At 40.9% G+C, this 27,077-nt stretch overlaps 1 protein-coding gene across 32 annotated transcripts in view; it reads right to left on the bottom strand.

Annotated features, from left to right (window-relative positions):
* Positions 1 to 27,077, bottom strand: part of DOCK3 (dedicator of cytokinesis 3) — a 507,677-nt gene that overhangs the window by 326,324 nt on the left and 154,276 nt on the right. For all 32 annotated transcript variants that reach the window (XM_021068832.2, XM_021068840.2, XM_084988414.1 and 29 more), the window contains exon 5: positions 5,982 to 6,078. In XM_021068832.2, the coding sequence (XP_020924491.2) occupies positions 5,982 to 6,078 (97 nt within the window). The remainder of the gene's footprint in view (positions 1 to 5,981; positions 6,079 to 27,077) is intronic.

Genomic DNA, 27,077 nt, shown 5'->3' with positions numbered 1-27,077 from the left:
GAAGTTTTCCACTATTATCTCTTCAAATATTTTATTTGGCCCTTTCTCTATGTCTTCTCCTGACACCCCTATAATGCAAATATTGGTCCATTTAAGGTTGTCCTAGGGAGATCCCGTCGTGGCGCAGTGGTTAACGAATCCGACTAGGAACCATGAGGTTGCGGGTTTGGTCCCTGCCCTTGCTCAGTGGGTTAACGATCCGGCATTGCCGTGAGCTGTGGTGTAGATCGCAGACACGGCTCGGATCCCGTGTTGCTGTGGCTCTGGCATAGGCTGGTGGCTACAGCTCCAATTAGACCCCTAGCCTGGGAACATCCCATATGCCATGGGAGTGGCCCAAGAAATGGCAAAAAGACAAAAAAAAAAAAAAAAAAAAGGTTGTCCTAGAGTTCTCTTAGACTGTCCTCATTTCTTTTCATTCTTTTTTCTTTATTCTTTTCTGCATCAGTGATTTCCACCAGTCTGTCTTCCACCTCGTTTATTTGTTCTTCTACCTTCTGTATTCTGCTATTGGTTCCTTCTAATGAATATTTTCAGTTATTGTATTTTGCATCTCTATTTGTTTGTTCTTTAAATATTCTCTTTCTTCATTCAATGTTTCTTTTAATTTATCAATTTGTGCCTCCAGTTTTTTTCCAAGATCTTGGCTCATCTTTACCATCATTACTCTGAAGTCTTTTTCATGTAGGTTGCTTATCTCCACTTCACTTAACTGTTCTTCTGGGGTTTAGTTCCTTTATCTGCTTCATATTACTCTGACTGTTCACTTTGTATCATTTTTGGGCGGTCTCCTCTTCACAGGCTACAGGGTTGTAATCTCTCTTGCTTTTGGTGTCTACCCCTTGTGGGTGAACTTGATACAGATGCTTGTGACAGGTTTCCTGATGAGAGGGACTGGTGCCAGTCCACTGGTAGGTAGAGCTGAGTCTTCTCTCTCTGGTGGGTGGGGCTCTACCTCTGGGTGTTACTCAAATCAACTATGTGCATGGGAGGACTTTAAACAGCCTGTCTGCTGGTGGGTCATGCTGTGTTCCCACCCTGTTTCTTATTTGGCCTGTGGCTTCTCAGCACTAATTGGTAGGGCCTGATTTTTCCAAAATGTCAGCCTCTGGGAAAGCTCAAGCTGCTGATTATTCCTGGGACATCCACCTCCAATGTCCTGTCCCCACAGAAAGCCACAGCTGTTCCTTGCTTTCCCAGGAGACCTGCCAAGAACTGCAGGTAGTCTGACCCAGATTTTTATGGAGTTCCTGCTTTGCTCTGGGATCAACTGCACATGAAACCCTATGTCTGCCCTCCAAGAATGGAGTCTCCGTTCCCCTACACCTGCAGAGCTCCTGCACACAAGCCCCTATGGCCTTCAATGCCAAATGTTTCAGGGGCTCCTCCTCCCAATGCCAGACTCCCAGGCTGGGGAACCTGATGAGGGGTTTCAAACTCTCCTGTGGAAAAGCCTCTATGATATAATTATTTTTCAGTCTGTGGGTTGCCCACTCAAGTATGGGATTGCTTATATCATGGAAACACCCCTCTCTCATCTCAATGTGGCTTTTTCTTTGTCTTTGGGTGTAGGCTATCTGTTTTGCTAGTGTCTGGTCAATGTTGTTGATAGTTGGTCAGGAGTTAGTTGTCATTTTTATGTTTTCATGAGAGAAAGTGAGTCAAACTCTCCATTTGTTGAAAAGAACATCTTTCCTTCATTTAATTGCTTTTGCATCTTTGCTATACAGTAGTTTCTCTTTAATCATCTATTTTATACAGTAGCGTGTATGTGTTATTCCTACCCTTCCAATTCTTCCCTCCCCCCAGTGGTTTCACCTATGGTAACCATAAGACTGGTTTCGAAATCTGTGAGTTTTTTTGTTTCTTAAATAAGTTATTTTATGTCACTTTTTATTAGATTCCACGTGTAAGTGATATATTGTATTTGTCTCTTTCTGACCTACTTCACTTAGAATGATCTTCTCTAGGTCCATCCATGTTGCTGCAAATGCATTATTCTGCTCTTTTTATGGCTGCATAATATTCCATTGTATATATGTACTACACCTTCTTTATCCATTCCTCTGTCAGATGGACATTTTAGTTTCTTCAGACAGAATGTCCATCATCAAGAAGTCTACAGGAGTTCCCGTCGTGGCACAGTGGTTAACGAATCCGACTAGGAACCATGAGGTTGCAGGTTTGATCCCTGGCCTTGCTCAGTGGGTTAGGGATCTGGCATTGCCATGAGCTGTGGTGTAGGTCACAGATGTGGCTTGGATCCCGCATTGCTGTGACTCTGGCATAGGCCAGTGGCTACAGCTCTGATTAGACCCCTAGCCTGGGAACCTCCATATCCTGTGGGTGCAGCCTTGGAAAAGACAAAAAGACAAAAAAAAATAAAAAGTCTACAAACAACAAAAGCTGGAGACAATGTGGAGAAAAACAAACCCTCCCATACTGTTGGTGGGAATGTAAATTGCTGTAACAAATATGGAGCACAGTATGGAAGGTCCTTAAAAAACTAAATCTAGAACTATCATATTCTAGCAATCCCACTTCTAGGCACATATCCAGACAAAACTATAATTCAAAAAGATATATGCAACCCAAAGTTCACTTCAGCACTATTCACAATAGCCAAGACATGGAAAAAAATCCAAATGTCCATCAGCAGAGGAATGAATTAAGATGTGGTACATATATATAATGGAACACTACTCAGCCATAAAAAAAACCAAAATAATACCATTTTCAGTAACATGGATGCAACTAGAGATTCTTCATAGTAAGTAAAGTAAGTCAGAAAGAGAAAGACAAATACCATATGATATCATTTATATGTGGAATCTAAATATGGCACAAATGAATCTATCTACAAAACAGAAACAGACTCAGGGACACAGAGAACAGACTTGCGGGTGCCAAGGGGGGATGGGGAGGGATTGGAATGGATGGGGAGTTTGGGATTATTGGTTGCAAACTATTACATTTAGAATGCATAAGCAATGAGGTCCTACTGTTAGTACAGGGAATTATATCCAATCTCTTAGGAAAGACCATGAAGAAAGATAATATAAGAAATGAAATGAATACATATATGGATGACTGAGTCTCTTTGCTGTACAGCAGAAATTGGCACAATAGGATCAGTGGCGTCTCTGCAGCACTGGGACACAGGTTTGATCCTCAGCTTGGCAGAGTGATTTAGAGGTCTGGAATTGCCACAGCTGCAGCTCAGATCTGATCTCTGGCCTGGAATTCATATGCTGCAGGTAGCCCACAAGAAAAAAAAAATGTAAAAAAAAAAAGAAATAAAATGAAATGATACAGGCACTCCAATGTTCACTGCAGCACTATTTACAATAGCCAAGACATGTAAGCCATGATTTCTTCAAATATTTTTTAAGCTCCACATTCTGTCCTCTGTACCTAGTACTCTGGTGACTCAAATGTTGTATCTTTTTTTATTGTGTCAGGTCTCTAAGTTCACTATTTCAGTTTCTCTCCATTGTTCAAACTGAGTAACTGCTATTGATCCATTTGAAGTTTACTCATTCTTTGCTCTGTCTTTTTTCCATTCTGCTATTTAGCCTATCCAGTAATTTTAAGTTTCTGGTTATTGTATTTTCCAGTTCTAAAATTTTCATTTGATTCTTTATATTTTCTACTTATTTACTGCAGATTCTTTTTTTTTTTTTTTTTTTTTTCCTTTTTATGGCTGCACTAGCAGCACATGGAAGTCCCCAGGCTAGGGGCTGAATCAGAGCTGCAACAACAGTCTACACCACAGCCACAGCAACACCATACCCATGCCACATCTGTGACCTATGCCACAGCTTACGGCAATGCCATATCGTTAAACCACTGAGCAAGGCCAAGGATCGAATCTTTATGGAGACTATGTCAGGTCCTTAACCCACTGAGCCACAATGATGATACCTACAGATTCCTACATTTTCACTTGTTTCAGGAATCTTTGTATTATCTCACCAGAGCAATTTTACAAACACTGCTTTAAAATCCTTGCTGATGATTCCAACCTTTGTGTCACTTCAAAGTTAGCATCTATTGACTGTCTTTTCTCATTAGAGTTGAGTTTTTCCTGACTTTTTTGAATATGACAAGTAATTTTGGGCTATAGGCTAGATATTAAGTACTATACCATACTATAATTCATATTTAAATCTTTTATTTTAGTGTATGATCAACCTGTTTAGATTCAGAATGCAATCCCAGGCTCACTTTTGTGGGCAGTGATTTAAATGTCAATTTAGTTTATAATGTCTCTAAGTACTCTTTAAGGGTTTTATCCATTTGCGTGTTACCTAGATGACAAAACTACACTCACATTATCTTCAGCAAGGGCTTAAGTGGGAAGAAGCACTGCTTCATTTCAGCAGAGCAAGCGTGGAAAACAGTAATGTGACAGAGAAAGTAGTTGGGGAAGTTAGAGTATTGCAAATGGAGTGGAGATCAAGAGCTCAACCATGAGCTCTTCTATGGAGGAATGCTTCTTCCTTAATTCATAGCATAGCAGAAAGTTGATTTTTGCCTTAGAACTCTATAGGTTAAGGACACCACCTTGTTAATACTGAATAGTTGAAAGCCAGAGTCTCACCCAAAGGCTCTGCTGAAGAAAGTCTTCATCTTGTAACATCTAGTGGAGTGGAAGATAGAGTCCTCCATATAGGCTCTGCTGAGGAAGGGCACTGCCTCATTACTGAAGCAGGAAGGAGAAGTCAGAGTTTGACCCACAAGTTCCACTGGAGAGGGACATCTCCTTGCTATTGCAGGTGGGAGGGAAGGGCATGTATGTAAAACAAAGCTCTGGTCATGGATTCCACTGTGTAATGCCTGCTGGAGTGAGAAGGAGTATAGATTTTATTGCGATGTTCTCTTAAAGAATGAACGGTGTAGGTTAAAATGTTTCTGTCTTGCTGGGCCATCCTTTGGCTAGAGGTAACAGGTTTTCCTTGGTGCTATTTTTTGGTCTTCATTCATTAGCATTTCCAGGCTGTAGGCTTCTCTGGAGCCCAGGCCAAAACATATGAAATGCAAGAAAAAACAATTGGGGAACTCATTCAATCACTGAGTCTGAAGGTTCTCAGTCAGTTCATTCTTCTTTTTCCTAACTTTCAGAGTATTCTGGTAGGGCATTTATTGGGTTTTATCTAGGATTTTTCTTGTGATTAGTAGGAGGAGTAAAACACAATGTGTTTACTCCATCCTGTTCAGAACCCAAACCCTGTCACTTATTTTTAGTCTAGATTTTTTTGTGTCCTATCACCCACTACTCTCAAAGTTTCCAGAGGATATGAACTGAGATTCTATTAATCTATTCATTGTTGACTTGGCCAAAAGTATCACATAATACAAATCCTTTAAGCTGTAAGAAAGTGTTCCTATAGCTTCTTGGCCTTTATCTACCACTATGTTCACTATGTAACTCTGAGGTTTGTTCATTAATTATTTAGCATCTGTTTCACGAAAGCTTCTAGGGATACTGAAATGAGTAGGACAGCTAAAATCCTTGGTGTTATGGAACTTACATTCTACTAACTGGAATAGGGTGAAGGGAACTACAGGTATATGAATAATGTGTTCTCTTTTTTTTTAGAACTGCACCCACAGCATATGGAAGTTTCCAGGCTAGGGATGGAATCCAAGCCACAGCTGCCACCTATTCCACAGCTGTGGCAATGCTGGATCCTTAACCCATTACACCAGATCAGGAATCAAACCAATGCCTCCATAGTGACCAGAGCTGCTGTAATTGGATCCTTAACCCACTGTGCCACAAAAGGAACTCCTAACTTATTCTCTTGAGGTTGGACAAAACTCAAGTCTACCATGTTTAATTAATACTGGAAACATATTTTGAAAAACTACAAATATTCAGAAATATAAAAATCTGTGATTAGACTAAGGACAATAATTTTTTTCACTTGGTACAATGGAATTTTCATGATCCAGTAAACTAGTTGTCAACCACTTACCACATAGAGTTGTTTCCACAGACTGGCCCATTCTTGTAGAGTTGCTGTAACTTCAGTCACAATAGAATCTTCAAGTGGAACCACAGTTTCATACTGCCTAGAACCAGAGCCACAACAAACAGCCACATTATCTTTGATAAAATACCAGAATATTGTCTATTGCCCTTTTCAACAAATGTGACTCAAATTTAGAGAGGACAGAGAGAAGATGGCAGAATAGTAGGATGTGAGGCTCAACTACTCCCACAAATACACCAAAAATACATCTATATGTGGAACTATTCATACAGATAATTTTGTGAAAAACTGACAAAAGATCTCAGTATTATGACAGAGCACAAAAAACTTCACAAAACCAGATAGGACAAAAGAAAGAAGAAATAAGAAAGAGACACAAAAGGAAGAGAGAAGGGACCTGTACCCCCAAGAGGTAGCTAGAAAGAGGAAAAGCTTCTGCACCATGGGAAGTTCCCCCACCAGCAAGGATATTGGTCAAAATGGAGGGGGAACTGTAGACAATTGGTGTGAAGCAGTTAAAATGGAAATAATCCTCCACAAATGGTCAGTGCTATAGGCAACTATATACAGTTGCTGGCAGGTGTCAGGAGCTAAAAAATTTTTGGCCTTAGAGATCAGACTCAAAGAGGGTGCTGGGGCTGGCTACATGGGAAAAAACCAGATTTGGCCATGTGGAAACAGCCTGAAGGGACTAGAGTATAGGGTGACTGCAAATTGAGGGCAATGCAAGCAGAGACAATCCAGTCAGGCTTAAGGACAGATGCCATTGGTTTGGGGGTGCTAGAAGGAAGGGCAGGATCCACCACTAGAGCATTGTTCCCTGTGTGCACACTTTCTCAAGATGTGGGACACTGTCTGCTTCAGCTTGGAGAGCCAACTGGTAGCAGTGGCCATCTAGCATCAACTAGTACGCAGCCCCACCCTTAAGGCTGCAGAGTCTTTAAAGCAGACAGAGTAACCTTCAGGGGGAATAAGACAAGCTCCCAGCTCCTGGTGGCCCCCATGCTAGTGGCACCCAACCTGCACCAGAAGAGTCGCTGGTGATGGTGCCCATTCCCCAGGAAAGAAGTAATCTGCCAAAAAAAAAAAAAAAAAAAAAAAAAGGAGTTCCCGTCGTGGCGCAGTGGTTAACGAATCCGACTAGGAACCATGAGGTTGCGGGTTCGATCCCTGCCCTTGCTCAGTGGGTTAACAATCCCGCGTTGCCGTGAGCTGTGGTGTAGGTTGCAGACGTGGCTCGGATCCCGCGTTGCTGTGGCTCTGGCGTAGGCCGGTGGCTACAGCTCCGATTCAACCCCTAGCCTGGGAACCTCCATATGCCGCGGGAGCGGCCCAAGAAATAGCAACAATAACAACAACAACAACAAAAAAGACAAAAAGACCAAAAAAAAAAAAAAAAAAAAAAAAAGAAGTAATCTGCCCAACCCAGAGAAAACACAAGGGCCATGGTTTGTGGCTCTGCGGAGCCTCCCTGCTGGTGGCGCCAGTTCCAAAAGAACTTAGAGAGGACCACTAGTGCCCGTTCCCCATGGAAGCTGTAAACAGCCTGACCAAGAAAAGCACAAGCTCCTGCAGGAGCTCAAAATAGTGGCACCTGATCTGTACCCAAAAGAGATGCGGGCTGCCCAGCTGGAGAAAAGCACAAGTTACAAGGTCCCTATCAGTGGCCCTGCAAAGTGGCACACGTTCCACACCAAGGGAACTGGGGGAGGCCCATTAATCCACAATCTGATCCGCAGTGGCCATAGGGAGCACCCCTACCAGCCACCAGGGAGGGGTAGGGACCACCAGAACTACATTCCTGCAGCTACAGAGAGAGTCTATTAGCAAGAGCTAGGCAGAAGCCTCCCCCAACCCTTTGAGCATTAGAGAGAGATCCCTAGACCAGCCAAGCAAGGGGAGTAATGGCAGAACAGCAGTGCCTGGCCCTACAGCTACAGAGAGCAGTCCCTATAACATTCCTGGCAAAGGGAGGGATGGCAGAAGCAACTGCTGACATTGCAAGCTACAGGAAATAGTCCTGAAAGCTACCTGGTAGCAGGTAGGGTTGCATGAGACACTGCTACCCCGATGTGCTACAAAAGCAATCCTGTGAACTGTGAATCACTGCCACCTGCCTCATAGACTCCATTCCTAGCAGTCACCCAGCTCCAAGAGAGGGACTGTGACACTGCTGCTCCCAACACATGCTATGGATACACGTGAACCACTACCACCTCTGAAGATTCCATGACTGGGCACCTGATACTGCATCTACATTCCTACTGCCAAGGGGATGATAAACAGAAAGGCAGATATTATGAAACGACAAAGAGATGGCTTTCAGACAAAGGAACAAGACAAACACACACACACACACACACACACAAAAAACCACCACTAAATGATGAAGAGATAGGCAATTTACCTGAAAAAGAATTCATAATGATGATATGAATGACCCAAGATCTTGGAAAAATAATGGAGACACAGATTGGGAACTTAAAAGAAATGTTTAACAAAGAGCTAGAGGATTTAAACAGCAAAATTAATAGCACAATATGTGAAATGAAAAATATTCTAGAAGGCACCAATAGCAGGACAGAGGCAGAAGAATGAATAAGTGAGGTAGAAGATAGAGTGGCTGAAATCACTGCCACGGAAAAGAATTAAAAAAAGAGAATGAAAAGAGTCTCCTCTCTGAGGAGAGTTTAAGAGACCTCTAGGACAATATTAAACACACTAACATTCACATCATAGGGATTCCAGAAAAAGAAGAGAAAGAGAAACAGCTCAAGAAAATATTTGAAGAGATTATAGACGAAAATTTCCCTAATATGGGAAAGGAAACACTCACTCCAGTTGAGGAAGCACAGAGAATTCCATACAAAATAAACACAAGGAGGAGGCCGATCAAGATGATGGAAGAGTGGAGTTCCCGTCGTGGCGCAGTGGTTAACAAATCCGACTAGGAACCATGAGGTTGCGGGTTCGGTCCCTGCCCTTGCTCAGTGGGTTAACGATCCAGCGTTGCTGTGAGCTGTGGTGTAGGTTGCAGACACGGCTCGGATCCAGTGTTGCTGTGGCTCTGGCGTAGGCGGGCGGCTACAACTCCAATTCGACCCCTAGCCTGGGAACCTCCATATGCTGCGTGAGCGGCCCAAGAAATAGCAAAAAGACCAAAAAAAAAAAATTTAAAAAAATAATAATAATAAAAAAGATGATGGAAGAGTAACATCTCGATCACATTCTCCCACAAACACATCAAAAAAAACACATCTACATGTAAAACAACTTGCACAGAACATCTAGTGAATGCTGGCAGTAGAACTTAAACCTCCAAAAAGGGGATGAAACTCTTGACATAACTGAGTAGAACAAAAGAAAAAGAGAGAGAGAAGGAATCAGGACAGGACTAGCATTCCTAAGAGGGAGCTGTGAAAGAGAAAAGGAATCCACCCTCTGAGAAGCCACCTAATCCACCGGGAGATCAGCTGAGACAGAGGAATCTCAAAGTCTCCGAGAAAAGCACAGCAACTGGACTGAGGAGGGCAAAGTAGTGTGAGAGTTGCAAAGATCATCTGAACCATCGTCCTGGACACCACAGCCTGAGATGCTTGGGCAGGGGCTGGGCCCTGAGACTTAGGCTCTGGAGGTCAGTTCTGGGGAGAGGACTGGGGTTTGCTGTGCGGGGACAGCCTGAGGGGCTAAGGAGAGGTGTGCCACGGGCAGGGGAGGTGTGTGCTACAGGCTGGGGAGTGGAATGCCATGGCAGAGGGAACCCGGGAGAAGGTCTGGGCCTACAGGAGAAGCAAGGCACCATTGTTGGGGAGGGCGAGAGGAGAAGGAGCGGACTGCCACAGAAATCTCCCCATGCACATGTGTGGGCTCTCAGAGGGCAGAGCAGCTCTGACAAAGGGCTACAGGAGACTGGGTGCTTCTTATGTGGGCTGTGGGTGGCCAGGAACCTCTTGTGTGGGCTGGGAGCAACAGGGGGCTAAATGCGACATGGTACCTCTTGCATGATCTATAGGTGGCAGGGACAAACTGTGGAGCTCTTCTTGGAGGCCGGAGGGAGGCATGACCTGCCACCACTGGGAGTGGGCTCTGCCTGCAGCCCCAGTCACTTCAGCAATTGGCAAAAAAAAAAAAAAAAAAGCACTGCAACCAAGCACCACACGTTGTTGCTCTCATGCCCCTGGGAACACACCTGCCCTGCAGCTGCCACTGCCAAATGCTCTGGGTGGCACCCAGATGCTTGATCACTGTCCCTTCCCCAAACCCTACAACTAGGAGCAGCTGGTGCAGCACCTCCTGCATGGGTTTGGTGGGACAGGGTGCTTCCTGCACAGTCTGCAGGTGGCAGGTGCAAACCACAGCAGTTATCACTGACTCCAGAAGTGGGCATGGCCCGACACCACTAGGAGTCCATAAACAGGCACCACCTGCAGCCCCCATTACCTCAAGGGCACCACAGAGAAGGGCACTGTGACTGAACACCACCTGTTGTTGCTCTCAAACCCCTGGAAGCACACCAGCCCAGTTGTTACCACTGCCCAAACGCTCTGGGCAGTGCCCACATGCTTGACCTCTGTGACTTTCCAGGATCCTGCAACTAGAAGCAGCCAGTATAGCACCTCCTATGTGGGCTAAGTGAGATGGAAGGCTTCCTGTGTGGTCTGCATGTGGCAGGAGCAAACCACCACAGTTATCACTGACTCCAGAGGTGGGTGTGGCCTGCTACCACTAGGGGTCCCTGAACAGGCACCACTTGTGGCTCCAATCACCTCAGAGGAGGGCATGCAATTGAACACTACCTGTTGTTGCTTTCACTCCCCTGGGAACTCACACACCCTGCTGCTGCCACTGCCAAATGCTTTGGGCACCTTGTCAATCTGCATGAGGCTCATTACCAATTCCCAGGGCCCTACAACTAGAAGTAGCCAGCAGGTCCTTGCTGCTGTTAAGAGCCCACAACCAGGCACTGACTACTAGCCCTACTCATTGCCTCCTTCTCCCCAGAAACACACTCAGCACCCTGGGAATAACAGCCTGCTCACACCAAAGAAAGAGACAACAAATGTTCAAACTGCCATGTCAAAAATAAATAGTAACCCCCCACAAAATATAAGGGGGTGCACTTGCATAGGAGTAGCCCCCCAAGACTACAGTATGGCTTCCCTAAACACACAGAAAAAGAAAAACATAAGCAAGATGAAGAAGTTCAAAGACAACTCCCAGTTAAAGGAATGAGAGAATTCACCTGAAATAGTAAACGATGAAACAGACCTCTGCAGTCTGACAGGCATTGAGTTCAAAAGGGAGATAGTGAAAATACTGAAGGAATTAAAGCTGAATATCAATGAATTAAAAGTGGATATAAAAAGTAATGCAGATTTCTTTTTAAAAGAACTATAATATATAAGAAGGAATATAGAAAAATTAGAAAATTAATTTCAAGAGATGCAAACTGAGCTAGAGGCACTAAAGAGGAGAATGAATAATGAAGAAGAATGAATTAATGACTTGGAGACAGAATAATGGAAATCACCCAATCAGGAGAGCAGACAGAAAACCAAATGAAAAAACATGAAAGCAATATAAAAGATCCATGGGATAATATAAAGCAAGCCAATCTACACATAATAGGAATTCCAGAAGAAGAAGAAAAGGAAAAGGGGATTGAAAATGTATTTGAAGAAATTATGTCTGAAAACTCCTAATCTAGGGAGTGCCCATTGTGCTGCAGTGGTTAACGAATCCAACTAGGAACCATGAGGTTGCAGGTTCGATTCCTGGCCTTGCTCAGTGGGTTAAGATTCCGGCACTGCCGTGAGCTGTGGTGTAGGTTGCAGACGTGGCTCGGATCCTGGGTTGCTGTGGCTCTGACATAGGCCAGCGGCTGCAGCTCCGATTGGACCCCTAGCCTGGGAACCTCCATATGCCACGGGAATGGCCCAAGAAATGGCAAAAAAGACTAAATAAGTAAATAAATGAAAACTCCAAATCTAAAGGAAACTAATACCAAGATACAGTAAGCACAGAGGGCCCCAAACAAGTTGAAGCCAAACAGGCACACAACAACGTCATATTATAATAAAAAAGGCAAAAGTTAAAGAGAAGATTCTAAAGGCAGCAAGAGAAAAACTAAGTATTAATTATAAGGGAACCCCCATAAGGCTATCAGCTTATAGGCCAGAAGGGAGAGGCAAGATATATTTAAAGTTCTGAAAGGAAAAAATCTGCAGCCTAGAATACTCTACCCAGAAAAGACATCATTTCAAATAGAAGGGGAATAAAGAATTTCTCCAACAAACAAAAGCTAAAGGAGTACAGCAATACTAAACCCATTCCAAAAGAAATACTAAAAGGGCTTCTCTAAATAAAAAAGTAAGAAGAAACAGGATGAGGAAACCACAATTGGAAAGCAATCACTTAAATAAGCCAGCATATAGATCTAAAAGAGGGGGAAAAAAAAAAAAACTACTGCAAAAGCGATGATAAATACAAGGAACAGCAAAATGATACACATGAAAATGTTAAAAAAGGAATACAAAATTACAGGATGTAGGTAAGGAAAATAAGAAAATATAGATACATTTTCTTTTTAACAATGCCTTTGAGCCTATATGACCATCAGGCTAAAGCAAGCAGATACAGGAAGGGGTTAACATACTTAAACAACAGGGCAACTACAAATCAAAACCAAACATTGCATTCACAAAAACTAAAAAGAAAAATACTCAAGCACAAAATAATGCAAACCAACCAACCAAAAAAAGAAAGGAAAAAAGGAGAAATATAGACTCAACTGGAAAACAAGATTTAAAATAGCAATAAATACATATTTATCAAAAATTACCTTAAATGTCAATGGACTGAATGCTGCTATCAAAAGATGCAGAGTGGCAGATTGGATAAAAAAGTAAAAACTTACAATCTGTTGTCTACAAGAGACTCACCTTGGGGCAAAGGACACATATAGATTGAAAGTGAGGGAGTGGGAAAAAAAATATTTCATGCCAATGGAAAAGACAGAAAAGCAGGAGATGCATAATCATATCAGACAAAATAGACTCTAAAATGAAGGCCATGAAGAGAGACAAAAAAAGAACACTATTTAATGGTGAAAGGATCCATTCAAGAAGAGGATATTACAATCGTCAATATATATGCCCTTAATACAGGAGTACACAGGTACCTGCAACAAATACTAAGAGACATAAAAGGAGAAACTGATGGGAATACGATCATACTAGGAGACTTTAACACCCCACTCACATCAATGGATAGATCCTCTACACAGAAAATCAATAACACAACAGAGATCCTAAATGACACAATAGAAAAATTAGACTTAATCAAAATTTTCAGGACATTACATGCAAAAAAATCAAAATATACATTCTTCTCAAGTGCAGATGGAACATTCTCAAGGATCAATCACATACTGGAGCACAGGTTAATTTAAGTGTATAGAAATTATTTCAAGTACCTTCTCTGACCACAATGCTATGAAACTAGAAATCAACCACAGGAAAAGAAATGAGAAAAAACTAACTACATGGAGACTAAACAACATGCTACTAAAAAACCAATGGGTCAATGAGGAAATCAAAAAGGAAATTAAAAAATACCTCAAGACAAATGATAATGAAGACACAACCACTCAAAATCTATGGGATGCTGCAAAAGCAGTGCTCACAGGGAAATTCATAGCAATATAGGCATTCTTCAAAAAAGAAGTAAAATCTCAAATTCACAACTTCACCTAAATGAATTAGAAAAAGAAGAACAAATGAAACCTAAAGACACAGAAGGAAGGAAATCATAAAGATCAGAGAGGAAATCAATACAATAGAGATTCAAAAAACAATAGAAAAAAATCAATAAAACCAAGAGCTGGTTCTTTGAAAAGGTAAACAAAATTGACAAACCTCTGGCCAGACTCATCAAGAAGAGAGGAGAAAAAACCTAAACAAACAAATTTAGAAATGAAAAAGGAGAAATCACAATGGATACTATAGAAATACAAAAATCATAAGAGAATAAAAAAGAACAATTGTATGTCAACAAATTTGACAACCTAAAAGAACTGGACAACTTTCTAGAGACATATAGACTGCCAAAACTGAATCAAGAAGAAATAGATCTGGAGTTCCCATCATGGCTCAGCAGACAATGAACCCAACTAGGAACCATGAGGTTTCAGGTTCAATGACAGGCCTTGCTCAGTGGGTTAAGGATCCAGTGTTGCATGAAATATGGTGTAGGTCACAGACACAGCTCAGATCCTGCATTGCTGTGGCTGTGATGTAGACTGGCAGCTGTAGCTCTGATTCGACCCTGAGCCTGGGAACTTCGATATGCTATGGCTTTGGCCCTTAAAAAAAAAAAAAAAAAGAAGAAGAAGAAATAGATCAACTGAACAGACTGATAAATAGAAATGAAATTGAATATGTAATAAAAAACACTCCCTACACACAAAAGTCCAGGATCAGATGGCTTTACAAGTGAATTCTACCAGACATACAAAGAGGAAATTATACCCACACTCCTTAAACTTTTCCAAAAGGCTGAATAAGAAGGAACACTCCCAAAGACATTCCATGATGCCACCATCACCCTAATGCCAAAAGCAGACAAAGATACTACCCAAAAAGAAAATTGTAGGCCAATATCTCTGATGAATATAGACGCAAAAATCTGCAACAAAATTTTAGCCAACCAAATCCAACAACATATAAAAAAGATCATACACCATGACCAAGTGGGATTCATCCCAGGTTCACGAGGATGGTTCAACATACATATATCAATTGACAACATACACCACAATAACAAAAGAAAAGTCAAAAACCACAGGATCATCTCAATAGATACAGAAAATGCACTTGACAAAGTCCAACATCCATTCATGATAAAAACTCTTACCAAAGTGTGTATAGAGGGACCATAACTTAATATAATAAACGCCATTACGACAAACCCACAGCAAATATAATACTCATGGAGAAAAGCTGAAAGTCTTCCCACTTAAGTCTGGAAAAAGACAAGGATGCCCACTGTCATCACTTTTATTCAACATAATATTGGAAGTCCTAGCCATAGCAACCAGACAAACACAATAAATAAAAGGTATCCAAATTGGATAAGAGGTAAAATTGTCACTGTATACAGATGACATGATACTACATGCAGAAAACCCTAAGGACTCAAGCCGAAAACTACTTGCACTGATCAACAAATTCAGCAAAGTAGCAAAATATAAGATTAACATTCAGAAATCAGTCACATTTCTGTATACTAACAATAAAATATTAGAAAAGGAATACAGAAATACAGTATCTTTTACAATTGCAGCCCAACAAAATCAAATACCTGGGAATAAACCTGACCAAGGAGGTTAAAGACTTATATGCTGAGAACTATAAAAGATTAATGAAGGAAATTAAAGAGGATTCAGTGAAATGTAGATATTCCATGTTCCTGGGTTGGAAAAATTAATATTGTAAAAATGCCATACTATCCAAAGCAATCTACTATCAATGTGATCCCTATCAATGTGATCCCTATCAAATTACCCATGACATTTTTCCCAGAACAAGAACAAAAAATCCAAACTATGAAAGACCCAAAATTGTCAAAGAAATCCTGAGGAACAAAAACCAAGTAGGAGGCATAACTCCCCCATACTTCAGGCAATAATACAGAGCCACAGTAATCAAGATAGTGTGGTATTGGTACCAAAACAGACACAGAGACCAATGAAACAGAATAAAGAACCCAGAAATAAACCCAGACATCTAGGGTCAATTAGCCATTGACAAAAGATGCAAGAATACAAAATGGGGAAAAGACAGTCTTTTCAGCAAGTGGGGCTGGGAAAAACTGGACAGCCACATGTCAATCAATGAAACTGGAACACACAATCATACCATGCACAAAAATAAACTCAAAATGGCTTAAAGATTTAAATGTGCTACAAGACACCATCAAACACCTAGAAGAGAACATAGGCAAAACGTTATCTGATATCAACCATACAAATTTTTCTCAGGTCAGTCTCCCAAAGTAACAAAAATAAAGGCAAAAATAAACTAATGAGACCTAATCAAACCAACAAGCTTTTGCACAACACAGGAAACCATTAAAAAAAATAAAAGACAACCTACTGAATGGGAGAAAATAGTTTCAAATGATTCAACTGACAAGGGCTGAAACTCTAAAATGTACAAACAACTTATACAACTCAACAGCAAAAATGCCAACAGCCCGACTGAAAAATGGGCAAAAGACTTGAACAGACAGTTTTCCAGATAAGATATACAGATGGCCAACAAACACATGAAAAAATGCTCAACATCACTGATTATTAGAGAAATGCAAATCAAAACTACCTTGAGGTACCACCTCACACCAGTCAGAATGGCCATCATTAATAAGTCCACAAATAACAAATTCTGGAGAGGGTGTGGAGAAAAGGGAATCCTCCCGCACTGTTGGTGGGAATATAAACTGGTACAACCACTATGGAAAACAGTATGGAGGTACCTTATAAAGCTATATAAAACTACCATATGACCTAGTAATTCCACTCTTGGGCATGTATCCAGACAAAACTTTCCTTGAAAAAGACACATGCACCCGTGTGTTCACTGCAGCACTATTCACAATAGCCAAGACATGGAAACAACCTAAATGTCCATCAACAGATGACTGGATTAAGATGCACTATAGATACACAATGGAATACTATTCGGCCATAAAAAAGAACAAAATAATGCCTTTTGCAGCAACATGGATGGAACTAGAGACTCTCATACTAAGTGAAGAAAGTCAAAAAGAAAAAGACAAACACCATATGATATCACTTATATCTGGAATCTAATATATGGCACAAATGAACCTTTCCACAGAAAAGAAAATCATGGACATGGAGAATAGACTTGTGGTTGTCAAGGGAGAGGGGAAGGAGTGGGATGGACTGGGAATTTGCAGTTAAAAGATGCAAACTATTGCTTTGCAATGGATAAGCAATGGGATCCTGCTGTATAGCACTGGAAACTATGTCTGCTCACTTGTAATGGAGCATTATAATGTGAGAAAAAAGAATGTACATGTGTATGTGTGACTGGGTCACCTTGCTGTGCAGTAGAAAATTGACAGAACACTATAAATCAGGTATAATGAAAAAAATAAAAATCGGAGTTTCTGTTGTGGTGCAGCGGAAACGAACCCAACTAGGAAATATGAGGTGGGTTCAATCCCTGCCCTTGCTCAGTGGGTTAAGGATCCATCATTGCTATGAGCTGTGCTGTAGGTTGCAGATGTGGCTCAGATCTGGTGTTGCTGTGGCTCTGGCATAGGCCAGCAGCAAAAGCTCTGATTAGACCCCTAGCCTGGGAACCTCCATATTCTGCGAGTACAGCCCTAAAAAAACAGACAACACAAAATTTTTAAAAAAATCATTATAAAAAAATAAAAATCAGACATATAAAATTAAAAAAAATAAACACAAGGAGAAACACAGCAAGACACATACTAATTGAAATGATCAAAATTAAAAACAAAGAAAAAATATTAAAAGCCACAAAGAAAAAGCAGCAAATCACATACAAGGGAACCCAATAAGGATAACAGCTGATTTTGCAGTAGAAACTCTACAAGTCAGAAAGGACTGGCAAGATACATCTGTGGTGATAAAGAGGAGGAACCTAGAGACAAGAATATCCTACACAGCAAAGTTCACTTTCAGCAATGATGGAGAAATCAAAAGTTTTACAGAGAAGCAAAAACTAAGAGAATTCAGCACCTCCAAACAAGGTCTACATCAAACTACTAAAGGAACTTCTCCAAGTGGAAAAGGAAAAGCAATAACTAGAAACAAGAATACTACAAATGAAAAAGCTCACTGGTAAAGGCAAAGATAACATAAAATTTGGAAATCACCCACTGACAAATATGACATAACAACTAGCAAGCGTGAGAAGAGAGGATAAATACAGAACATTGGAAATGCATTTGAAATTAAGAGACCAGCAACCAGAAACAATTCTGCACATATAGATGGTTAAGAAAATGACAATAAGTACATAACCATCCATAATTACATTGGATGTAAATGGATTAAATACTTCAACTAAAAGACATAGACTGAATGGATACAAAAAAAAGGCCCATATATATGCTGCTTATAAGAGTCACACTTCAGATCTAAGGACATATACACACTTAAAGTTAGGGAATGGAAGAAAACATTACATGAAAAAAAAATCACAAAAAAGCAGGAGTAGAAATACTCACACCAGACAAAACAGATTTAAAATAAAGAAGGTCACAAGAGACACAAAAGGATATTACATAATGATTAAAGGATCAATACAAGGTGAAGATAGATATCATAATTGTAAACATGTATGAACCCAACATAGGAGTACCACAATATATGTGGCAAATACTAATAGACATAAAAGGAGAAACTGACATTAAAACAATAATATTGGAGGACTTTAACACCCCACTTACAGCAATGGACATATCAAACAGAAAGAAAATCAACAAAGAAATATAGGCCTTAAATGATGCACTAGACCAAAAGATATTAACATATTAACATATTATTATTATTGATATCTTTAGAACTTTTTACCCCAAAGCAGCAAAATACACCTTCTTCTCAAGTGGACATGGAACATTCTCCCAGACAGATCACATCTTGGGGCCACATGTCAAACCTTGGTAAATTGTTTAGAAATTGAAATCACTTCAAGCATTTTCTCTGATCCCAACGCTATGAGACTAGAAATCAACACAGGAAGAACACACACAAACAAAAACTCCTGTAATCTAAGCAATATGCTACAAAACAACCAATGGATCACTGAAAATCAAAGAGAAATTCACAGATACTTAAATAACAATAAAGACACAACAATTTAAAACCTATAGAAGAAGAGATGGGATTAAGATGGTGGAATAGAGGGACTGGAGCTTAACTTCTCTCCTAAAAACAACAAAATTCACAACTGAAGGCTGAGCAATCTTCAACCAAATGGACAAGAAACCTTAAGATATCCTACCGCAGAAGACAAAGAGACGGCCACATCAAGAGGTAGGAGGGGCAATTACACGATATAAACAACCCCATACCTCGCGGGTGGGAAGCACCACAGACCGGAAACTAACTGGTTCACAGAGACTCACCTATAGGAGTGAGAGTTCTGAGCCTCACATCAAACTCTCACGTGTGGGGATCTGGCACTAGGAGAAAGAGCCCCTGGAGCATCTGGCATTGAAGGCCAGTGGGGCTTGTGCACAGGAGCTCCATGGGACTGGGGGAAACGGAGACCCCATTCTTAAAAGGCGCACACAGACTTTCACATGCACTGGGTCCCAGGGCAAAGCAAAGTCTCCATGGGAATCTGGGTCAAACCTGAGAGTGCACTTCTTGGAGGACATCCTGGGAAAACAGGGGTGAACGTGGGTTGTTGTGAGGGAAGGACATTGAGAGCAAAGCTCTGGGGGATATTCAGCAGCGTGCCTTTCTCTGGAGGTGGCCATTTTGGGAAAATCTGGCCCCACCAGTCAGTCAGTCGGCACTGAGAAGCCCCAGGCCAAACAACAATCCAGGTGGGATCAGAGCCCCGCCCCTCAGTAAACAGGCTGCCTAAAGACCCCTCAGGCACACAGGCCCCTCTAATCCAATCCAGAGACTAAGCCCCACCCACCAGAGGGATAAGAATCAGCTCCACCTACCAGGGGGGAGGCATCAGCACCTCCCATCAGGAGGAAGCCTGCAGCAAGCCCCCACAGGGACTTCAGCCACAGGGGGGCAGACATCAGAAGTAAGAGAGGCTACAATACAACTCTATTATCTGTAAACAGGTCACCACACCAAAAACCTATAAAAATGAAAACACAAAGAACTACAACTCAGATGAGGGAGAAAGGGAAAAACCCAGAAAAACAGCTAGGCGATGAGGAGAGTCTCAGCCTCCAGGAAAAAGACTTGAGACTATTGATGCTGAAGATGATGCAAGACATTGAAAATAAACTGGAGGCAAAGATGGATAACTTACAGGAAACACTGAGCAAAGAGATACAACATATAAAACTTAAACAAGAAGAGATGCAAAATACAATCACGGAAATAAAAAATTCACTAGAGGCAGCTAACAGCAGAATACAAGAGGCAGAAGAACGAATAAGCAGGGTGCAGGACAGATTGGTAGAAATTACACATGCAGAACAGAAAAGAGAAAAAAGGTTGGAAACAAATGAAGAGAGTCTCAAAGAACTCTGGGACAAACACACCAACATCCGTATTATAGGGATGCCAGAAGGAGAAGAGAGAGAGAAGGGGACAGAAAAAATATTCCAAGAGATAACAGCCAAAAACTTCCATAACAAGGGAAGGAATCACTCACTCAAATCCAGGAAGCACAATGAGTACCATATAAAATAAACCCAAGGAGGAATACACCACGGCACATACTACTCAAACTGACCAGAATTAAAGACAGAGAAAACCTTGAAGGCAGCTAGGGAAAAGAAACAAATAACATACAAGGGAACCCCAATAAGGTCATCGGCGGATATTTCAGCAGAAACTCTGCAGGCCAGGAGGGAGTGGCATGATATACTTAACGTGAAGAAAGGAAAAAGACCTCCAACCAAGATTACTCTACCCAGCAAGGCTCTCATTCAGATTTGAAGGAGAAATCAAAAGCTTCACAGGTAAGCAAAAGCTGAGAGAATTCAGCAACACTAAACCAGCCTTACAACAAATACCAAAGGAACTTCTCTAGGCAGAAAAGAAAAGGCTACAACCAGAAACAAAAATTCCACAAATGACAAGGCTCACCAGTAAAGGTATACATACAGTAACGATATGAAATCATCCATGCGCAATTATACCACCAAAGTCAGAAATCACGAGAAGAGGTGGGTACAAATGCAGGACAGTGGAGATGAACTTGCAATTAAGAGACCAACAACTTAAAACAATCTCACATACATACAGACTCTTAAATCAAAACTTCAGAATAACTGCAAACCAAAAATCTACAGCTGATACACAAACAAAGAAAAATCAACTCAAATACATCACTAAAGATAGTCCTCAAACCAGAAGAGGAGAGAACAAGAGAAGAAGGGAAGAAAAAAGAGCTGCAAAAACAAATCCAAAACAGTTCATAAAATGGCAAGAAGAACATACATATCAATAATTACCTTAAATGCTAATGGACTAAACGCCTCAACCAAAAGACACAGACTGGCTGAATGGATACAAAAACAAGACCCATCTACATGGTGTCTTCAAGAGACCCACTTCACTTCTAGGGACACATACAAATCGAAAGTGAGAGGATGGAAGAAAATATTCCATGCAAACGGGGATCAAAAGAAAGCTGGAGTAGCAATACCCACAACAGACCAAATAGGCTTTAAACTGAAGAATATTTTAAGGGACAAAGAAGGTCATTACATAATGATCAAAGGATCAATCCAAGAAGAAGATGTAGCAATTTTACATATCCACGCACCCAACGTAGGTTCACCACAACATATAAGGCAACTGCTAACAACCTTAAAAGGACAAACTGACAGTAACACAATAATAGCGGGGGACTTGAACACCCCACTTACAGCAATGGACAGATCACCCAGGCAGAAAATCAATAAGGAAACACAGGCCCTGAATGAAGAAGCATTAAACCAGGTGGACTTAATAGAGATTTATAGGACATTCCATCCAAAAGCAACAGAATACACATTCTTCTCAAGTGCACATGCAACACTCCCTAAGACTGGTCACCTCCTGGGCTGCAAATCCAACCTCGGTAACTTTAAGAAAACTGAAATCACGTCAAGCATCTTTTCCAACCACAACGCTATACGAAGGGAAATCAACGACAAGAAAAAAAAAAAAAAAAAAACTGCAAAAAACACAAACACGTGGAGACTAAACAACATGCTACTAAACAACCAAGGGATCACTGAAGAAATCAAAGAGGAAATTAAAAAATACCTAGAAGCAAATGACAACAAAGATACGACACTCCAAAACCCATGGGATGCGGCAAAAGCCGTTCTAAGAGGAAAGTTTGTAGCAATACAAGCCCACCTCGGGAAACAAGAAAAAGCTCAAACAAACAACCTAACTTTACATCTAAAGCAGCTCGAGAGAGAAGAACAGTCAAGACCTAAAGTTAGTAGAAGGAAAGAAATCATAGAGATCAGAGCAGAAATCAATGAAAGAGAAACAAAGAAAACCATAGAAAAGGTCAATGAAACGAAAAGCTGGTTCTCTGAAAAGATCAACAACATCGATAAACCCCTAGCCAGACTTACCAAGCAAAAAAGAGAGAGGACTCAAATCAATAAAATTAGAAATGAAAAAGGAGAAGTAACAACGGACATCACAGAAATACAAAGGATCATAAGAGACTGCTATATGCAACTATACGCCGATAAAACGGAAAAGCTAGAAGAAATGGACAAATTCTTAGCAAAGTACAATCTTCCAAGACTAAACCAAGATGAAATAGAAAAGATGAATGGACCCGTCACAAGAACTGAAATTGAAACTGTGATTAAAAAACTTCCAACAAACAAAAGTCCAGGACCAGATGGCTTCACAGGCGAATTCGGTCAAGCATTTAGAGAAGAGCTAACAGCTCTCCTTATGAACCTATTTCAAAAAACTGCAGAGGAAGGGATACGCCCAAACTCATCCTATGAGGCCACCATCACCCTGGTACCAAAACCAGACAAAGATTCCACAGAAAAAGAAAGCTACAGGCCCGTTTCACTGATGAACATTGATGCAGAAAATCCTCAACAAAATACTAGCAGACCGCATCCAATGATACATTAAAAGGACTGTACATCATGATCAAGTGGGATTTATCCCAGGGATGCAAGGGCTCTTCAATATCCACAAATCAATCCGTGTGATACACCACATTAACAAACTTAAGAATAAAAACCATATGATCCTCTCGACAGACGCGGGAAAAGCCTTTGACAAAATCCAACACCCATTTCTGATAAAAACCCTTCAGAAAGTGGGCAGAGCGGGAACCTACCGCAACATAATAAAGGCCATATGTGGCAGACCCACAGCGAACATCATTCTCCATGGTGAAAAGCTGAAAAGAATTCCCGCTGAGATCAGGAACAAGAAAGACAAGGATGTCCACTCTCACCACTACTCTTCAACATAGTTTTGGAAGTCCTAGCCACAGCAATCAGAGAAGTAAAAGAAATAAAAGGCATCCAAACTGGAAAGGAAGAAGCAAAACTACCACTAGTTGCAGACGACATGATACTATACCTAGAGACTCCTAAAGACTCTACCAGAGAACTGCTAGAGCTCATCCACGAATTTGGCAAAGTCGCAGGATACAAAATTAATACACAGAAGTCGACGGCATTTCTATACACTAATAATGAAAGAGCAGAAAGAGCAATCAGGGAAGCAATCCCACTTACCATCCCATCCAGAAGTATAAAATACCTGGGAGTAAACCTACCTAAAGAGACAAAAGGCCTGTACTCTGAAAACTATAAGACACTGGTGAAAGAAACCAAAGATGACACAAGTAGATGGAAAGACGTACCATGTTCTCGCATTGGAAGAGTTATTAATATTATCAAAATGACTATACTACCTAAGGCAATGTACAGATTCAGTGCCATCCCTATCAAAGTACCAAGGACATTTTTCACAGAACTCGCACAAACTATCTTCAAGTTTGCCTGGAAGCACAAAAGACCCAGAATAGCCAAAGACATCCTGAAAAAGAAAAATGGAGCTGGAGGAATCAGGCTCCCGGACTTCGGACTATACTACAAAGCTACAGCCATCAAAACCGCACGGTGCTGGCACAAAGACAGAAATATAGATCAGTGGAACAGGACGGAAAGCCCAGAATTAAACCCACGCACCTACAGCCAACTAATCTATGACAAAGGAGGCAAGAATATACAATGGAGAAAGGACAGCTTGTTCAATAAGCGGGGCTGGGGAAACTGGACAGCCACATGGAAAAGAATGAAATTAGAACACTCCCTCACACCATACACAAAAATAAACTCCAAATGGATTAAAGACCTAGATATAAGACCAGGCACTATGAAACTCTTAGAGGAAAGCACAGGCCAAACACTCTCGGACATAAACCACAGCAGCATCTTCTCAGATCCACCTCCGAGAGTATTGACAATAAAAGCAAAAATAAACAAATGGGACCTAATCAAACTTCAGAGTTTCTGCACAGCAAAGGAAACCCTAAACAACACGAAAAGACAACCCACAGAATGGGAGAAAATCTTTGCAAGTGAAGCAACTGACAAGGGATTAGTCTCAAAATTTACAAACACCTTCTGAAGCTCCATGCCCAAAAAAGCAAACAGCCCCATCAAAAAAAGGGCAGAAGATCTAAACAGACAATTCCCCAAAGGAAGACATACAGATGGCCGAAAAACACATGAAAAGATGTTCCACATCACTCATCATTAGAGAAGTGCAAATCAAAACCACGACGAGGTACCACCTTACACCAGCCAGAATGGCCACCATCAAAAAGTCTACAAACAGTAAGTGCTGGAGAGGGGGTGGAGAAAAAGGAACCCTAGTACACTGTTGGTGGCATGGTAAATTGGTGCAACCACTGTGGAAAACAGTATGCTGATTCCTCAGAAAACTAAAAAGAGAACTCCCATTTGATCCAGCAATCCCACTCCTGGACATCTACCCAGAGAAAACCATGACTCGCAAAGACACATGTACTTCAGTGTTCATCGCAGCACTATTTACAATAGCCAAGACATGGAAACAACTTAAATGTCCATTGACAGAGGACTGGATCAAGAAGAGGTGGTACATATACACAATGGAATATTACTCAGCCATTAAAAGGAAAGAAATACCCACATTTTTAGCAACATGGATGGACCTAGAAATTATCATGCTGGAGTTCCCATCGTGGCGCAGTGGTTAACGAATCCGACTAGGAACCATGAGGTTGCGGGTTCGGTCCCTGCCCTTGCTCAGTGGGTTAACGATCTGGTGTTGCCGTGAGCTGTGGTGTAGGTTGCAGACGTGGCTCGGATCCCGCGTTGCTGTGGCTCTGGCGTAGGCCAGTGGCTCCAGCTCCGATTCAACCCCTAGCCTGGGAACCTCCATATGCCGCGGGAGCGGTCCAAGAAATGGCAAAAAGACAAAAAAAAAAAAAAAAAAAAAAAGACAGTTTTGAAACATTTTTCTCTAAGGAAAGACCATAGCACTGCCCAAGCCCTGCTTAGATTAATTTTTAAAAATAATTTGTGCCCTTTACATGTATCAATAGTACAAATTAGCTCATGCTCTGATGGAAATAGGTTGGGTGAGGCCAACTCAGACATTGGATTCTGAAATCTGTTCAAAGCTCTTCCTTGTATTAGTGGAACGTTTTCTTAGAAACTAGTTTCCACTGAGGAATTCTGGATGTTGTAGAGAAATTCTGATCCTGGAAAAAGAAAGGTACTGGCTTTTCTTCAATTGCCTTGTAAGCAGTATTCATTATGGTGCCAGTCTCTGTGCTAATCACCAAAGATTTATCAGTGAACAAAAATGGACAGGGTCCCTATCTTCGGAGAGCTCTTATTTTCATAGGGAATTAGACAGACAAATAATCACAACAAATAGATACAGACAGTGAAGAATCTAGGAAAGAAATTAAAGTGTACAATCAGAGATTTTAGCTAGGGGATACAACTTGAGAGGATCAGTGAAGTCTTTTCTAAAGAAATGGCAACATCCAAAAGATGTAAAAGGGTCATGACAGGAAAAGTGTGTTGTGAAGGAGAACCAAGTATGGTGGCACCTGCAGAGAAACATTATACAAGAAGTCGCTGAGGTGGAAAAGAATTTCACATATCTAAGAACTTTAAGGCTGCTATGACTGAGAAGCTATTATGCACCTTTCCAAATGACACTAAAGATATCAGATCTTCATGCACGTAAAATGAATGAGAAGATATTGAAAGTTGAGGCCTGACTTGACAATATTTTTATAATGTCTATGCCAATTGCGAGGGCTAATGAAATATTTTCTGAGACCAAAGATGTCATATTCTGATATGCTGACATGTATGGAACATATAATTTGATTTGTTAGCCAAAGACATCATCCATTTGGAAATAGCAAAGGAAAACTTATTTCACAATTTAGCATTATCATTTCTTTACACAGCAAGAGACATGACAAATAACTAATGTGTTCAAAGGTGACTTACTGTAATAATATTGAGCATCAATGAATATATGTTACTTGATTATGTCTTGTATGGCTTTCTTTTTTATTTTGTGTGATTTATTCAAGCAGATAAAAAGAATCATCTTGGAATGATGCCAGAGTACTATCCATATTCATCAAATTTATAAGCTGATTCTTTAGTGCAAGGATAAGAGATTTAAACTTGACATTATGGAAATAGACATGGGAGATATTATAAGAGTGTTTTGTTCAGTAAGATTAATGCAGAAACGTACAGGATAAGAGTTCCCGTCGTGGTGCAGTGGTTAACAAATCTGACTAGGAACCATGAGGTTGCGGGTTTGATCCCTGGCCTTGCTCAGTGGGTTAAGGATCCGGCGTTGGCATGAGCTGTGGTGTAGGTTGCAGACACGGCTCGGATCCCGAGTTGCTGTGGCCCTGGCATAGGCTGGAGGCTACAGCTCTGATTAGACCCCTAGCCTGGGAACCTCCATATGCTGCAGGTGCAGCCTTGGAAAAGGCAAAAAGATAAAAAAAAAGAAAAAAAGAAAAAGAAAAGAAAGAAATGTATAGGATAAACTTAAAAATTTCTTGAAAAAAGTTTCATTCACTAGGTCTTTAATCATTGAGTCTATGGGAAACTTACATTGCTCCTATTTTAAAGTTCTAAAACTTCAGACTTACCTCATTTTATACTCACCCAAACCTAAATTAATACTAATTTTTATAGATTATAATACACAATCAAATCTTGAAAATTCCTAAAATTCAGGTACAGTGTTACTTACAAACACATTGTTCCACAGACCAAGTAGAATATAATCAGAACACT

The sequence above is a fragment of the Sus scrofa genome, chromosome 13, assembly GCF_054392235.1.
Source record: "Sus scrofa isolate SSC_HxYL_T2T_F1_AM1 chromosome 13, Sscrofa_HxYL_maternal_Yorkshire_Landrace_v2.0, whole genome shotgun sequence".
Taxonomy (NCBI): Eukaryota; Metazoa; Chordata; class Mammalia; order Artiodactyla; family Suidae; genus Sus; species Sus scrofa.
The sequence above is the reverse complement of the archived record's forward strand: the minus strand, read 5'-3'. Positions and strand labels throughout refer to the sequence as shown.